Below are 18,445 nucleotides of genomic sequence, written 5' to 3' on the forward strand. Positions count from 1 at the left end.
CATGTCTGTCTTATGCTGGGGGCTTCAGACATTCTCCTAGGCTATCTGATCTTTCTTCCTGAGAGTTTTATTCCAAACACCTTTCTGTTTTGTTCTTATCTTCTTGAAATTATAGGGAAAAATGCAGAAAGGGGAGTTCTGCCATGGCAGCGCAGTAAATAGCAATGAAAAGGTTGATAAAAGGCCACTCCGAGTACCGTGAAATATTAGTGGTTAAGTCCCAACTATAATACTTTGATGCTCCTTCCACACAATTAATAGTTGGAGCTTTCAGAAGGATGTGCCAGATTGCAATGGCTGAAAAAAAGAGAGTGACTATTGAAAATAAAAAGTGAAAAGTTTAGGCATTAACAATGGTTTTTGCAACCTAAAAAACATCAAGACACCCATTCCTGAGAATGCAGTAGCAAATTACCAAACGTGTACAGGACAGAATTCTGAAGACCAATACTAATTTCTGGACAACACAGGATATTGCCTGTAATACCCCCACTCTCTCTTAGCAAGCATTTTTACTCGTTTCTCTGCAAGTTCCCAAGAGCATGTACTATCAATAACTGAAACAAAGACATTTCAAACTGTCATAGAAACGATGTGTACCAAGAAAATATGTTGACTTAGGTAAAATTTGTTAAACAATATTTGGTTCAAGCTGACTTGGGAAAAAAGTAATTTCCCCCCCCCCCCCAACAAATCCTAATCCCCTTCTTCAACAACAGTATTTATGGAGATCAATAAAACCCGCATGGACAACATCTAACCTCAGTAATGGTTGTGGAATATTCAGAAAATTTCTGGCTGCAGAAACCATCTTTAAAGTGCAATTATGGAAAAATGTATCCAAGAATCAGGAACTATCCCCACAGTTTTGATTACTCCTAGGTGATCTCAGATGAGATGAATTTCAAGTAGACTACTGAAGAAAGTGAATGTACGTATAAAAAAGATAATTGGAATGATCGTGTATTAAGGTACAACTGTTCTTACTTTTAACACAGAATACCCCCAGATTTGAAGCCAGGAATGAACACCACCAGTGGCACTCTGAGCAGACTTCAGGTAGGATCTTTCACCTTTCCATGACTCGTGCTTTTATGAATAGATAATTATGGTTTGGAATAGTTAATTATGGTTTGCTGGATTGATTTTAAGTTAATCAGTTCTGATGTCTACTGTTTTCGCATGCAGGTGGTATCTTCAATTTCAAATTAGAAATTAGGCAGGACTGATGGAATTCAAACCTTTGTTACATGGTACTTTTACACCAAATTATCCTGAAGCAGTTCTTGGCAATGAGCACGTGTAAAGTTCATGTGGCAGTCGGAGTCCCTTGTTTAGCTGATATATGGATAATCAAAGAAGTGATTCTCATGATGCCTCTCAGCATCCTGGTTTGGATTTTCTCTGTAGTTGTGGTTTTTAATGTTTTGATCCATGCAACACTGCTGGTCTACTGACTATGCCTGAGAGGTTGTGAAACATAACCCAAAAACCCCAAGCCTACCACCAGTCAAGTTTTCTTCACAGGAAAACTAGCTCTGCAGGGGTGAAGGCTAAATGGATAGGGGATTGGGAAGATAACTGCCATCTATCATAATCAAGTCAGAATCAAAGTCTCTGACGTTCTTACACATGCGATTCAGAGGCTGAGTAACAAATTGTGTTAACATAACTGTAGCTGTGGCCTGTGGCTTTTAAACAGAACCACATATGGTTAGTATTTCAGCTATTCCCAAATGACAAAGGCAAGGCTCCAAAATAGTCCATTCAAATAAATATTTTCCTTTACATTTTTTTTTCACAAAAGCAATTCTACCTTTTTACTTCATAAATATAACAGGCTAAATTCCAATGAAATCAATAGTCTAGAATCTTTAGTTTGGCCCGAAAACAATAAATTAGAGGCCGTTTTAGTCCACTGGCTAAACTGGCTATTTCATTAATATCTTTTTCTCTTCTTATGAAGGAAAAATGCCCAAAACAGCAACTTGTTTTGCTTCTGTTCTAATACCAAAAAAAATTATTCAGTGAAGACTTTACTTGGTTTAAGAGTGTGAACCTCAGCTTCTGCTGACACATAGGTAAGACACTGATCAAGCAACATATTGTGGGTAGTAGCATCCCATTTTGTGCTATCTGTGAATCTAGACTGTACTAATGCTAATGTTCTTACACAAGTCAAAAAATCAGAGTATGCATAATATTTACAGGAGAAAATTTTGTGAGGCTTGAAAGTATAAGAAAATTTATAAAATACTAGCAATTCCATTAAGGTATTAAAAGTGAAGAAAAATGAAAGCTTGTTGAGAATTAAAATAATCGGTACTGTTGAAGGTACGTATAATACATAAAAGTCAGATGCCTATGGTTCAGAGGTAGACAGAATATTATAATTGAGATAAGGAAAAAGATGAAGTTTCTAAAGAAGCAGTGCTGAAAATCACGACATCCTCATAATCCAGGTTGATTTTAAGTGTATTATTATTACTACAGTTAGAGTAACAGATGACCTAGTAAGGTATTTCATTCCATCCACCTGAAAGGGATAGATAATATTATATGACAATTGTATGCAACTTATTTAGGTATAACAGAGGATACGTAGTCTCTAAAGTGATATTTAATCTATTAAAATCAAAAGCAAAGGTTTTACAAGGTGTTCAACTGACCAGAGGACTTGACTTAATCAAAATAAGTTGCTTTTGTCCTCAGAAGTCAAATAATCTAGACAGAAAACTAATTCCATTTGTATGCTCACAAATACTTTAGACTGCTAAACATGCAATCCAAATTTTAATTCCTAGCTCCCAAGACGAGTTTTGGACTTTAGAGTTGAAGAATTGGGGGGAGAGGCGGGGAAGGTGCTTGGTGGGATTTGGCTTTTTGTCTGCTTTATCTATAGACCTTAGGTGATTTTTAAATATGTTGTTGGATCACTAGATACCAAAGCCTGCCCACCCGAACTCCGTATGGAGGAGGGAGTTACTACAAGTCATCTTCACCACAGCATATTTACATGGCATTTTCCCATGCATCCTAAAAAGCAATTCATTTAAGTCATAAATCTGGGCTGTAATATTGAAAATGAATGTCAACAGCTGCCAGGATTTTTTACAGCATATGTAGGTTGTCAAACATTCTTCTGTTTACACCTTTGGGTTCGGGTTTTTTTTCCCCTATAACTTCGCACTTTTTGTTTATGTAACAGTAGAGGTAGGTCCGTTACTGTAAAGAAATCGATTCGGACATTTTTTTCCTTAAAAATAATTCTAAAATGCCACATATGTTCACTATTTTTTGTCATATTAATATATTTTTCAAAGTTTACACAAAATATTGACAAAACCCAGAACTGGTGCGTGTTTTACAGTATTTATCTCAACATCACACTTCAATTTTTGAATACAAGCTGCCAAGATTTCAATTGCTTAAACCAAAGGTTATACAAACATTATAGCAAGCAAATTATTAGAAGACTTTCAACATATTTCAATGTTCCTACTGCTTTAGAAATGACTGCATGTGAAAAGTAAATAAAAGATGCTGATCTTGCAGCCACCCTTTGGCATCTTCTATGCAAATTGCTGCAAAACAGAACCTTTAACTTCATAAAATTCCTTACAGAAACAACAAACCAGTCTTCTACATGGCCTGTTTCTTCTGGTAAATTAAGCACCGTCAATGACCAAGGGGGCACACAGCTTGCTCGCAGGGCAGAGGAGCATTCCTCTTCAGCTGCTTTACTACACCTCGGATTAATAGTTATTTGGAGGGTGAAGCACAGGAGGGGGAAGACCAGAGTGAGACTATGTTAGACAGGGAAACTCTTCCCCTTCATTTTAGTAATAAAAGACTGCACTAAGGCTAAAGGCACACGTGCACATGAGTGGCTGCAGAGGTATGTTCACTGTATAATATTTTGTTACTTATTGTAATACATAAAACAACACTTAATACAGATTAAATGCGTGTACACATACCTAACAGTGCTTTACACAAATCCGTATTGGAATTATGTATCTGCACTGAAGATACACATTACACATAAAATTTAAAATAAAAACAAAATTCCATGTGTTACTTCCATATTTGCATTAGATATAAAACTTGTAAAAACAGAAATCACCGACTTCACATAACTTATTCTATTAGCGAAATGCTTGCCAACGTTGCTTCCCCCCTGCCACCCCCCCCCCCCCCCCCCCCCCCATTTTTTTTTAATTACTATTTTTCATCAGTCCACCTTTCACAGGCAGGATAGAGAGCAACTACACAGCAGTATACCACAACTCCTAAACCAGACTTGTTTTATTTACGGCAGTGAGTAGCTTACAAGCACGTCTGCTTTTCATCAAGACAACCAAAAATATTTAGAACACAGTGTTATTAGGAACACTTGGCAACCACAAGGCCACAATTAACAGTAATGAACACTTCAGAGCAGTCAGAGCCTACCACGTCAAGGCTCCAAGCAGCCACATGTTTCAGTCAGACACCTGTGTGTGAGCAGTCAGACATGAGCATGCTCTGCATTAACAGCAACCACTGGAGGGTGGAACAAAGGCCAACGACAGAAAAGGTCCAGTAAGAGCCAAGTACTCTAGCTGGTGAACACCCCAGAAACCCCTCCGGGATGGGTGGGCTCGTACCACTCTCCTTACCCCTACCAGGGGGCTATTGGTGTGGCACCCTCATTCGGTGTCTGATGCTCTAGTGCTTATGATTATGTCCAGAAGGCCATCGGGTTTTTATTTATCTACCTGTAAGGCAGATACGACCCGACTGAAACCAGTGCAACCCAGACACAGACCAGCGGATACTATACCCTGTATTTTTTTCTAAAATGCCTGCATTGCTATGTAAATTCCACATAAAATCTGCTAAAATATACTAAAAACTCCTCAAGATCATCACAGCTCTCAACATACCTATTTTTGTTGCTGCAGTTTTGCTTCAGGGGCCTGTGCAGTCCCCCTGTGGGGGGGTGACTGAGGCTGTGGGCAGCAGGGGGGTGCGGGGCTCCCCGGGCTGGTCACAGCTGCAGCTGAAACCCCACGGTGAGCCCCAGAGCTGCAACCACCAGAGGAGCCGGAGGCCTGGCCGCTTACGGGTATTTCTGCTGCTTCTTGCAGTAAAACCAATACCTCAGCATCATTTGATATTTGCAGTAAGATGTTAAGCAGACACCCTTAAAACAAGGCTGAATCCTGCTCTGATAACTGCATAGACAAAGGCATAATCAATAGCCCCACACCCTGCAGTCTAGAAACCAGCTGGCTCTATGGCAAGTTATATCAACAGAAAGGAGGACACTATCACATTTTTGCTCTGGCAATTCTGATCTCTCTTCATGGCAGCAGCATGAGACCTGGAACAAACCGGGAGACTCCCTGCAAGCAGAGCCCTCCAGTCCTATGTTCAAGAGGCACATTCATTCACACTGCACAGGCTGCTCTGACCACAGCGGGATTTGGGGATTACTGTAACTTCAGCATGAGTAGCGAGTTTGTATGTGCATACGTGTATATATATTTCTCTATATAGCAGACAGATATCTGCATCACCCTTGTGACTTGCATATGCACATGCATACGTGTATACACAGAGGCGAAATTAAAGTGTGTGAATACATCATGTTTTGGTGAGAAGCTGAGAGGGTGGGAGGCTAAAGGCAGATGTAGGTATGGACAGCATGTCATGGGACTCTCAATGACTGCTAAACCTTCTCCTTTCCTTTCTTTAAGTAACAGTCTCGCCGAATAGATATGGAGGGTAGGTCCAAGCAGAAGTCACAATCACTTTCAGGTTACCAAAAGCAGGGTCTCTGAAGTCTGCAGGGAAACAGCCATTTAGGAAGTGCCCAGCCACACACGAGCTCATTCCTGAACACCCCTGCAGGCACAGTGCCAGCAGGAAAAGCAGCCATGGTTTTCTGCTGCCTGGTCATCAAAGAAATTCCTCACTAAAACCACAGAGGCAGTTTAACACAGCTTGAGACAACCACCTCGGTGCCTGGACACACATGCAGAACCAGCCAGACACCTCTCTGTGGAGACCACTGCACAAAAATCTCCCTAAGTGATGCAAAAAGGAATTACTTGGACACTGCCACCCCCACAGGGAGAGTCCTGGCCCAGCAAAGAATGCCTGCTATGTCAAGGTGGTCATCCCCTTGATACCTGCAGAGTAGACTACTGTGGGCTGCTCTTCCAAGCAGCAGTAATAAAGCCAAAAGGTCTGCAATACCGAGTGACAGCAGCATGCACATACCTACTGCATGAATACACACATACATGGGCAATCCAACAAAGAAAGAAACTATTTTCTGGATTTTGTAAAAAGATGCCTGCCAATGGATTTTGCCTGGTCTGTGTGGTTGCCCAGTGAGATGGGATGAGTATATATAACAGTACGTTCCTCATGGCAAAGAAAGGAAAAATAAAATCAGATCAGCACTACAATCTTTAACAGTGTACTTCCACATTTCTTCCTAGAGAAATTATGTGAGCACCATCAGTTCAGGCATGTCCAATGATATTCTAGTATCTTGCAGTCTCTTGGGAAAAAGACACCATCAGAAAGATTCAGAAACAGCAGCTTCTTTTATTAAGTCCAGAACATTATATGTGGACCCCTGAAAAGTCAGCAGGATGGAAAAACTGTTCTTTCTACTTTTTGGGTAATAAGTCATGGACCAGAGAAACTATATGTGCTTACTATGACAAAGAAACCAAATCTGGAGCTCAATATGGAATTACACCTGGAAGTTTCAAGTCCAAGCTTTAAACACTGGAACCTCCTTTCTTTCACTTAAATAATACCAGGACTATGTCTAACAGGATGAGAAAGATCAAACTGGCAATAACTCATAAATTAATAGAATTAAGCGTGGCCCTGTTAAAACTCCATGATTTCACTTCATGATATATTTACTATTTTTTTAAAATACATTAAAATGTTTTCAAATACTACTGCTGTTCAAACATTACTTCTGAGAGTCTCTACTTCCAGGAATGCAAGTCAAACTGATTAACAAAACACAGGCCATGAAATAGAAACCTGAAAGGAGAAAAACCTACCATAACCCTCCAAAATAAAGATGTTTAGCAACTTAGTTTTCAACATAAAATATGAGAAATGCTAGTTCATTTAACCTTTATGTTGCCAAGAATTTGAATCATATGACACACACACACGGCTGATTTTCTCTCAGGAGTAATAAAATCTTTCTTGTTATTGGACAGTATTCACAAACCTCTAAATTCTGAATACTGGCTGACAATTTTTAAACTTTATCTGGTGGCAGAATATAATACAAAAGTTATTTGTGTAAGAAAAATAAATTTAATATTTATAGAATGTCATTGGTTTTAATTTTGCATATTAAAGTTTCTTTCACAACAGACTGTATAGTAAGTGCTAGAAAGAGGCCCTAATTACACCAAACCTATACAGAAGAGTCACAAGTGAAACTCTACAGGCAAAATTAATCAATACTGTATTTCAGCTGCTTTTGGCCATTGTTGGAGAACAGATGTTGGCCCAGATGTACCTTTGCTGTAACCTAATACAGGTTAAATTTTTAATTTTGCCCTGGTTGCCACTAAGACTTCCTATAGTTGTTTTTCATCCTGTATAGTGCAAGTATAGTATAGTATAAATATAGTATAAGTATACTTTTAGAATGCTCAGTATATTCTATTTGAAAGATCAACATCTGCTTGCTGCCACGACAGAAAGCCCTAACGGTCTATTAGAAATTATCTAAAGCACTAAAACGATGTATAATTTGGCTACTACAGCAGAAGTTTCCTCAGTTACAGCGGTACAACACAAGTGTATTCATGCAGACGTGACGCTGGAGCCAGCGACGTCCTAAAGCAGCACTGATGACTTTATGGGCTGCCAAATTAAATCACATCAGTAGAAGATCTCATCCTTCTCCTACATATAAAGACCAGGATTTTGAAAGGATTTATGTATTTAGCAGTTTTAGGCATCTTATTCTCACTCTAACCACACTAAGTACTCCAGATATCTGGGGCACATGTGTTTTCCAGTTTGACCCATGTTTGCCAAAGAAAAGTGTTAATATGCAGTTGGGCAATATCACTGACCAACACCTGAGAGAGGCAATGTTATATTGCCACATTGTAGCTTTGGAGCTGTTCTTTTTAAACAAAGAGTTTTATCTGTTCCAAGTACCAAAGGAATCTAGTTCATAGCCGTGCATTATGTGAAGAGAATCTTTCCCCAGAAAAATAATTTTTAGGAAGCCTTATTGCTACTGTTAAGTATTTTATGCAAATTGTTTAGAATGTCTCTTTAACATAAAAATTGTTTCTGATTATCAAGTATTCTCCATCTACACTGTGGGAGAAGTAACCATCTTTAGGCCTCTTTTTGCCTTGAGTAACATCTTATCAAATTAAGTGCTACTATATTTCAAAATAGAGTTCACTTGCTGCTGCCAGAGTAAAATCAGACAGACAGCTGAAAATCTGGACATCATGTTTGTAATAAATTAATGGGGAAGTATGCAAATTGAGCCTTGAGACGGGTTTTGCCATTATTTCTTAACAAGTATTAAAAATACACTGTGTAGCTGGAAATGTAATTACATAGAAGAAGTATTTCTCTGGTAAAAATAGGCTTTTTAGTTGCAAAAGTTAAGTAGTCTTTTCTGAAATGTCAGAGAACAGCATTTCATCACAGAAAATGAAAGGGAAATCAACTTTTTAAATACAAATTTATGAGTGCTTGTCAATTATTCTGAGGTAAACAGCATCAGATAGCAAACATGACGGAAATAGTTTCTAAGTTTCTATAGAAACAATTTCACATTTTTGTCATTACAGTGCTATCTGCATGAATAGATTGTCAATATATTAAGCATTCACAACATTGTAGATGGCTTCTAGTAGTAATTTAGTTATATAAGATATGGAGCAGAACATCATGCTTCTGCTTCGCTATCTCAGATATTCATCACTACCGATTAGTGATCACAGGCTGATTTAATTGCTTGTCAGATTATATTATTTGCCAGGGGAGAAATTCTTACTTAGGGCATGACAATGAAGCTTTTAGGAAGTGCCAATGGCAACTCCTAGGAGAGACAAAAGCAAATAACTGGGGATTTGATTGCCCTCGATCGAAGACATCTGCTTTAATCAGTGGCAATACAACGTGTATGTAATTCTGACCTTCCTGCTACTAAGAGCAATCAGAAATACTTCCTTCATTTTCATTTCAGCAGCAGTAGGCTGTCAATACTTCTCAGACACAGAGACATAATAAAACATGTTTTTAACAGTTCAGTATCAACTAACTACATCATGCCTTACCTTAAACATATCTGTCACCCAAAGCCTACCACAAGGCTTGACATGCAGCTGCCTACCTGCTAAATGAGGCAGATTAATATGAAACTCTATTGTACTATTCCATAGATCATAGGCCTATTAAAAATTTGCAGTGAGGTCCTGCCCATTATCTATCTAGAGAAGAACAGTGCAAAAGAATGTCACTGTTGGACCGTGAGACTCACGCTGACAAACACCAGAGATCTGGCGAGTCCAAGTTCTGCCATCTCTGGAGAAATCAGTAAAATACCATCCTCCCTTCGTCCCAGTTGCAAAATGGCTAGAGATCGGATACTTGGGGAAATCCAGCCTAAATAATTTTTCACTGAAATAAAACAGCTGTTAACTTCAAGCAATGGTATGAACACTGTATTCCTCTTCCTTAACCTATTCTCAAGCACTGGTAGCAGCCATGTCACACCAGATAAAATGAGACCAGCATCAATATACATGGTGGGATTATTACTAGCATTTTGTTAACGTACTGCTCTTCATCTATGAAACGACTATACAGAAGCTCTGAAAAAGCTTCTGACCTTTATTTTTATGGACTCCAGTAAAACAAGAGAATACATTCTATTAAAAGAAAAAGCCTGACACTAAACAACCAGGCAAGTCTTGAATAGTAACAGAGGGATCTGCAATAAACTTGCAGAATGCAATCTTCCTAGTTTTGTAATATGTGGCACTGTTCCCAGTAAGACAAAGAATTCAGTACATGCCAATAATACAGTTTCTTGTTCAAAACACACTTTTCAGAAATGGCTAACCTGTATCTCTTGAAATACCCATGGTCTTCGACAATTCACATGATCAGTAGCAGGGGTTTGGTGGCTGGGGAGCATCAGATTTCCCATCTGGCAGAGCAGGCGAGCCAGCAGAGCCGTATTCCCCAGGGCTCAGCCCAGCTCAGCCCCGTGTGTACAGAGCAGAGTGCCAGGGCTCTGCCCAACCTCTCCACTACGCCCAGCACCTTCCCCTCCTCTCAGCTTCTGCCGCAGCTGCTGTACGCCTCTTGGCCACAGCAAGATTCCCGTCTGTATGCTACGGAACCCGATGGGAACATGCAATAACCTTAACAGAAAAATCTGTGACAAGACGTGTGGTGGTAAGACTGAGACAGTTTCTAGAATTCCAGCAGATCCGTGAGGTCTCAAAGCAATACTGCAGTCTAACTCCCCAGAAAACTCCATCATAATTAATGCGGTATTTCCCTAAATCTTGAGTACATCTCCAGTTAAGACCACATTTCTTAAATTAGATTTTTGTATCTTTTTAACAGACACTGTTTAAATTATTTGGTCTTATGACCTGCAGCTAACAGAATTCATGTCTTTCGAGCAAAATGCTGACTTGCTGAGTCCCACTGCAGCAAGGGCAAACTTAAAGTCTCGATAATGTATTTTTTCTTGAACTGCTACAAGGGAAGCTCCAAAATGTCAAAAATCACACATGGTTCCAAATACAGTCAAACAAAGTGTATGGACAAATTATAAATCATGCTTTTATCTTAATAAATAATTTCATACGTCATAAAAGTAGATGTCCTAAATACTTGCTTCTAAATAGCTGCCCAGTGTCAGAAGTTCAGATGTTTTCATACCGGCCAAGCTTACTCCTGAGAAATGGAAATTTCCATTTTATATTTTCAAAGATATGAAAATAATGTTGGGGGGGGGGGAAGCATAAAAACTGTGCCTCCTTCCTTGATGCATCTGTTTACTCTGCATGAATTGAGTTGTATTTGCCAGCTTTACCGAGAAAAAAAACCATTCTATTTTAACTTCAGTAAGACTTCAGACACATTCATTTCTATGAACAGGTTCTTGGGTCTTCAAGTCACTGGGAAGAATAACAAAAATTTATCTCCTAAACAAAAATTTGATTTTATTGCTTTATTAAAAGATAATGTCAGTATTTCTTTCCTCAGCAAAGGAAATTTCCTCAACTCCTCATTTTCCTCTGCCATCTGTTCTGCACTAAAATACAGCAAATAAAGAGGATATGTATTTTGTTCCTGTTGTTTAAAAACATACCTATTTTTTTAACCCAGGAACAATCAAAAAACTGTGGCACATCTAGACAATGCTGTTTCCTGGTTTGAAAGAAAATTTCTAACTCTGGAATACACAGCAGGTATTCCACTGGCCATGACTTTGGGCAGAGAAATACATTTTCACAGACAACTTCCAATTTTTCTTCCAACTCTGAGGCTAAACTTAGAGCTTGGAAAAGGCCAATGCCTGTGCCAAAAAAGCACACTCTGGTACATGCCGTTTAATTTTTGCCAATTGACTTCAGTTTTCATCTACTAAATGTAGATAGTTTTACTCCAAAGATCACTGCTCAGGCAAAGTTGAATTTTGTTCCGAACAGTAGAAAAGTATCTACTGTGCACAAACACAAAATACAACAGACAATAAAACTTATATTTGATGGTGACCTGAGGTAGCATTTGTTCAGTCAATGCTAATTTATTTCTATACTTAAGTGAAAGCTGTTATTTAGCACTCACCTTTTTAAAAGTACAGGCCAACAAACTGCTGCAAAATTATTTCAGCGGCTTTTAGGTTAGAGGAGAGTGGGGTTAAAATACTAATGTCTCTATCAACTCACTAATTTGATACAATAACTTAGACAGGGGCAACGATGGAAATTATAACCAAGTGTAATCATATTACAAATTTTTAAAAGTGCTACTACATTCTCAGATATCAGACTGAAAACACTGATGTCTAGAAAACATTTCTGCACAACAAACTGTGAACAAGCTAAACCAACAATTATTCAAAGGAAAGTCAAAAGAAGTTGTCCCCATATTTTACTCTGCCACTGTGTGTTGATGCCTATTCCGCACAAAATTATTCAATTTATCAGTAGAATAAACTAGTAGATGAACTGCAAACCCTTCGGTGAGTCTCTGACAAACTAAGGTGTCACCGTGACAAGCAGAACTACATGGAAGTAGAAAGTATGCTTTCTTCGTGAAATATGCTGGCACTTGTGATGACAATGAGGACAAACTTGGGCTTTTTTAACTGAGCACCAAGTGACACACATTTTATGAGCTCAGAGTCAAAAATGATCTGGAAAAGCTAACACTCTTTCAGTAAGAATGTACTTCAAGCCATTAAGATAAATCACTTTAATACTTACCAAAACGAAACTACATCTGAATTATTAATAATGGGAACAGTTTTCTTCCTGTTTTTCATATCAGACAGATCTGTACAGACCTGAGCATTTTATCCTTTATCCTTTCAACAACAAAATACCTTAAATCCACTGTCAAGTAGTATCTGCTACACCATTCTCTAGTATGTGGTCCTATAATTTAAGTAATTTGCCTCTCCACCTCACTCTAAACAACTTCTTGCTTATCATAACAACAAAACAAAGAAAACAAAAATTAAAAAACCTTCACGCACTGTACCTGCAAAGCACAGTTCATCATTCGCACAACGTAGTCAAACTGCTGATGGTCCAGTATTGCTCGATTCTGTTTAACGTGCAGGCCTAACTCCTGGGTCAGGCAGTGCCGAGCTGCCTTTCCTTTTAGAGCTCTAAGAGCGGCCGGCAGGGTCTGGAGAGAAGAAAATCTAACTTTACGAAAATGAAATAAAATGGCACTATTCACACTGAATATCATTCATTCTTTATTAAGACACTGCAAGTGACAGCATAGTAAAGAATAACTTTGGAAATTACTCATTACCTTGAATATCAAACTTTCATGTAACAGTTGATTTAGCTTGAGTTATTAAGTATTAAATTTTCCCCATTTTTTTTCAAATGCATTAAACAGCATTTCTCATCTACACCTGCAAATAGAAATGACTGAATACAGACTGGCATTGAATGGATGTGAAATCAGAAATGTATTACTGTGCATGAAAGCAAGGGCTCTATTCTGTACCAGCCAGGCTTGAGTTAGCCTATCAAGGCCAACCAGCATGTTTTCTGATAAGCAGTGAATGACAGGTGGCTGTAGAAGTGGCATACCTCTCATGGCAATAAGGCCACATGCTTGTTACACAGTTTGCCCTAAAACTGGGCCAACAGAAGAATATTAATGTCAATGTTTTATAGATGCAGCCAGTGCTACATCAATGATTATCAACTGTGGCCCTTTAGACTAGGCTTAATGGGTAGTAACAGATAACTAAGAAAAGGCAGTCTGTTGTCTAAGGACAAATTTACCATGCAAGGGGACAAAAAACTACTGAAATTTTCCAAATGCCTAAGTTGAAAGAGGTTAAAAGCTCCTGTGTTACACATGCATCAAAACTCTTTTTAAAGAGCTACACATTTTATTAGGATTTCTCCTATATGCATTCTGTAACATAACTTGTAAATCACGAAATGCTCATTTTCTATCTTGAGCTGCACAGCCTCAGAGATAAACAGGTGATACTTTTCTGAGAAATAAAAAAAATAATCTTAAAATAATTTTACACTTTTGGACGTCATTTTCATATGTAGAATTAGATTTGAGTGTAAGTTTGAGTGATTGTTCTAGAATCAATAACTGAAACCCTTATGGTTAGATTCTACAAGGCCTGGCAACTTCCTAATGTGAAAAAATAAGGATGTCAAGGATGACAACTCACCACTACATTCCAGTGAAGACAGACATGCCAAACATTTACATTCCCCTCTGAGGTCTATCAAACTATTGATTTCTTTAAAACCAGCAAAATTTACCGTACTAAAAAGTTCAGAAGAGCACTGGTTGACAAACACCAAAACATCTATGAATGCTTTCTGTTTACATTCCTCCGTATCAATACTGCTAGACCAATGTACATCCCTCTTAAAAAAAATCACGTGGACGGTATTATTTATAATGGTAATATAAATTAGCAAAAAGGGCATCAACACACTCATGTAGTATTACAAACGGGCTTTCAAATCCATTAGCTTCATATTACTTAACAGTATTGCATTTAGATGATTAGTTTTATTGCTTAGTTCATTCATTTAAATGGTTAAAATAATCATTAGTATTTGAAACAAGACTTTAAAATGTACTTTGTGACAAGGTCAGTCTCTATTCACTCATTAGCAGAACAGAGGCTTATTTGGAAAAGTTAAAATTTTAATTTATTACCTTTTCAGTCTCCAAAAATTTGTTTTCAAAAATGAATGAGATGCAGTTTCTAACAACTTCCAGCCTTTGTGCACTGTTGAAAACCGTGCTTCCTTTTTCCATTATGGAAACTAACAAAGAAAAAGAAGAATATACATCAGTCAGATGTCTTCTGCAAGAACCGCAAAGAATACCAGAAAGTTCTTTTTTTAAAAAAAAAATTAAAATTAATGTGTCCTCCATTTTGTTCTGTTAAGTAAATACTGTTAGCAGACATATACAGATAGGAACGTAAGATCCTAAATCTTTGGGTTTCCTACACTATCTAAAGAAGAGAGTGCCCTGAATTTTAACCAGAGCAGTTGATTCTCTTTGCTACTTGTTCTATTTGTCTCATACAGGCACAAAGAGATTCCAACAGCTAACATATTACTGAAACTTTTAAATAAATACAAATTAATAGTAAAAAAAATGTACACGTGTGTGTGTCCTGCAGTGCACTACATAGGCTTGCATATTTTGTAGCAGTAGATAACTATTGTCTCCTAAATAATTCATATGAGATGGAATAAAACCTGACAAACCTGTTGTCTTATCTAGATTCCAATTTGTTGAGATCTAAAGATTATTTTCTTAATGCAGTGTTTTGCTCAGAATTTTCAAAAAAATTCAGAATGGAAAAACTAACATTCTCTTTTTCTCTTTAGTATCAAGCAAATAGAATATAAATGCACAATATGTCCTTTTTATAGATAATGATGAGCTCCTAATATCCAAGAATTTTGACACACAGGACAGTAGAAAGTATGAGCGTGAAAGCTGTTCCTTGAAAAAAAACCCAACCCAGAACTTTGACATAAAAATTAACTTACTGAGGAAGAAAACCTCTTGCATCTAGTCTTTTAAAGACAGACAACAGAGCACAAGCACATACCCTTTAAATTTTCTGTAACACATTCAATGATACAGCCAACTGCAAGGGCAGGTGGGTAGAGTCGGTCCTCTTACATACACCCAAAGAGAAACAGGTCAGGAAGGGGCCCCAAGAGCCCATCTAGTACATCCTGCTGTCTCTAGACAGGATCAACTGTATTTATGTTATTTCTCATGTTTGTCTAACGTGTTCCCAAAGTTCTGTGATAACAGAGACTCCGTGGCTTCACAAGAAATCCATTCAACCGCCTCACAGTCCTCATTTCCAGAAGTTTTTCCTGACTCTAGTTCTGTGCTGCAATTAAATCCATTATTTCTTATCACTACACATCGTTCCCTTTTTATTTTAACAGTCTCTTATGTCACTGAAGACCGCTATTATGTGCTCCCTCAGTCTTCTATGGTTCAGTCTAAACAACTCTCCCTCTTTCCTTGTAGGTCACATTCTCCAGACCACTGGTCATTCTTGTTGCTTTCTTCTGGACTCCCTCCAACAGAACCAAAAATGGAGACAGACCTCCAGTGTCCAAAAATGGATACAAACAGTCCAGCTGTGGTCTTACTGGGTACAATGAAAGAATTTCTCCATGGGCTTCCCTGACTGTACTCCTGTTAATACATCCTACTAAGATGTTTGTCTTTTCTGCAATAGATTGATATAGTTAGGTCATGTTTGCCCTCTGATCATTATAATCTCCAAATTAATTTCTGAAGAACTGTTGCCTAGTCAGCTGATCATGTGCACTCTGCAAGTGCAATACTTTATTTGAAGAAAAACAGTACAGAAGGACAAAATTCAACAGAGACTAGACACTAGATCTCCAATTTTTCAAGACTGATTTGATTTCTAATTTCATCCTTTAAAAGTTCTGCAAGCTCTGCCAGCTTCATGTGTTCTGCAAGTTTACTAAACATACTTGTTTACAACAAATTCACATTGATAAATATGACTATGACTAATAGAATTTTTCTGGCATTAAAACTGACAGGCCTACAATGTTCTTTATATTTAAACAAAGGTATATTTATTTTGAGACGGGTGTTATGTTTGTTCCTTGCCTTTTTAGAGTAACTTACGTGTCTTCCATTAGTGTCAGAGGAGAAACCCTAACAGTTCAAAGCTTGGTTCAGCCAGTACTACGAGTAGCCTGGATGAGTAGACAGTATCTAATTTAATAGTTGAGTCTAACTCAGATCAAATCCTTTTTTATTTCTAATAATTATGTCACTCACACTCTGGACGTCTGACTTCTTAGTAAAGGTTGACGCAAAAGGGCTTTAGAAACTGCAAAGGCAAACAGGCAAGTCTGTTTACTAAAGGGTACAACAATCACTAAAAACACTGGGCTAACGTGAAGTTGGGAGCAACACATGGCAACCATGCTAACTATATATTCAACTTAGGAGAGAGGAAGACAAAGAGATAAGTCAGGGGACCAGTGAACATACCAACAGGGGGACCCGCTGGAACCACGCACTTCTTGTCCCCGCGGGTGGCAGAGGGGGCACCCTGGCTCCTTGCCAGCCCTTCCTGGAGCAGCTCCTGCACCCGGCACTCGTTGATCCGGGGGAAGGGGAGGATGTGGACCCGCAAGTGGGAGCCCTCTGTGGGCCGCGGCACCTTCTGGAATGCTATGTGGGGATTGGGATTCTCCTGCAGGTCAAACGCAAAAGGTTATACACGAATGTGTTACTATCTGTTTCGTCTAATTTTATTGCTGTTTTTTCTGTCACACTTGAAAGATGAAGTCAAGTCTCTAATGCAGCTCGACTAATACAATGTTTCATATTCACATGTCCCTTGACTCATTATCTCTAATATTTCCAACTTTGTTAAAGAAAGGCTTTTATAAAATTATTTTTCTCAACATGCAAAATTCAAAAAGAGAGTAAAAGAAAATCACTGCTTAACTTAGACTGATTTTCTGCAGCTTAAAAAATATTTAGGACTTGAATAGAGATTAGTTTGACAATCAATCTCTTCGTTAGAGAGAGGGTTAAAGAATATTAAAACATGCAACTCCACCAAGCACTGAGAAATATTCTCATCTTGATTGAGACTGTAAAGTGAAAATATCTTTTTCAGATTTTGTGGTATTTTCAAAGGACAGAGAAGACTTCCATTATTGCAAAACTATCAGAATTTCCACTGTGAAAACAAATGTTTGCCTACATGATTTTTCACTCACTTTTTTTATGGTCTGTAATAAGCAGCCCCATGGAAAGCTTTTATCTTTACTTTCAGGTTTTCCTGCAGAGCTCTTCAGCATTAAAAAAAAATTAAAAATCAGTTTCACGCTGCAGAACACTGACTTATTTGTTTTACTGAAATAATCACCATACAAGAGAGGCGTGACTGTATGTGGGATATTCGAAGACTGGCTCCATGTAGGTAAGCTCTGCTGGCACCTGTCAATCCCAGATGCAGTGTCGGTGCAATACGTGTTCCTGCCTGGGGACATGCACCTTCTGCCTCTGATGGTCAGCAACTGGGAAGACTGTGTACATCACAAACCACTAAGTTTCACTCAACAGCCTCCACCTTGATTTCAGCTTGTTTAAAACACACTTTTCAGAAAGACATCCTGAAGAGAGCAGGATATGAAAATTCACTATTGATAATCTTTCTTGCTTGAGATTTTTCTGGCCTCAGGTTGTACCTTTCCCAACATACAGCCAAGACCTACACGTGGATTCTACCACCATTCACAGGATCACATCTCACGTCTTGAGAAGTATAATGATCAATCAAACAAACAAACCAGGATATTTTCATCTCCTCATTCACATACGAGGTGTTATAATTAATCATGTTTGAATTTGCTGTTATTGGATTTGACTCTATGCTATTACTTACTACCTGCTGTGTACCACTGCCAAAGAGCACTACTCAGTCAGCTAGGTTTCTGTTGTACCAGGACAACTAGCTTGCAATAGAATGTATAAACAGGAGCTAGCTTGATACTTTTGTTTATGGGAGCAAAAGGCAACAAGCCAATGAAAAGCATCAACTTGAGAAACAGCAGTCAAAACAAACCAGCTACTTAGCCATACAAAT

General features: G+C 38.2%; 1 protein-coding gene across 5 annotated transcripts in view; it reads right to left on the reverse strand.

The window, feature by feature from the left end:
* Positions 1-18,445, reverse strand: part of SBF2 (SET binding factor 2) — a 243,214-nt gene that overhangs the window by 79,633 nt on the left and 145,136 nt on the right. For all 5 annotated transcript variants that reach the window (XM_074918678.1, XM_074918681.1, XM_074918679.1 and 2 more), the window contains exons 14-16: positions 16,837-17,041; positions 14,476-14,585; positions 12,799-12,948 (exon numbers count right to left, since the gene is read on the reverse strand). In XM_074918678.1, coding sequence (XP_074774779.1) covers positions 12,799-12,948; positions 14,476-14,585; positions 16,837-17,041 — 465 coding nt within the window. The remainder of the gene's footprint in view (positions 1-12,798; positions 12,949-14,475; positions 14,586-16,836; positions 17,042-18,445) is intronic.

This window comes from Athene noctua, chromosome 14, assembly GCF_965140245.1.
Source record: "Athene noctua chromosome 14, bAthNoc1.hap1.1, whole genome shotgun sequence".
NCBI lineage: Eukaryota > Metazoa > Chordata > Aves > Strigiformes > Strigidae > Athene > Athene noctua.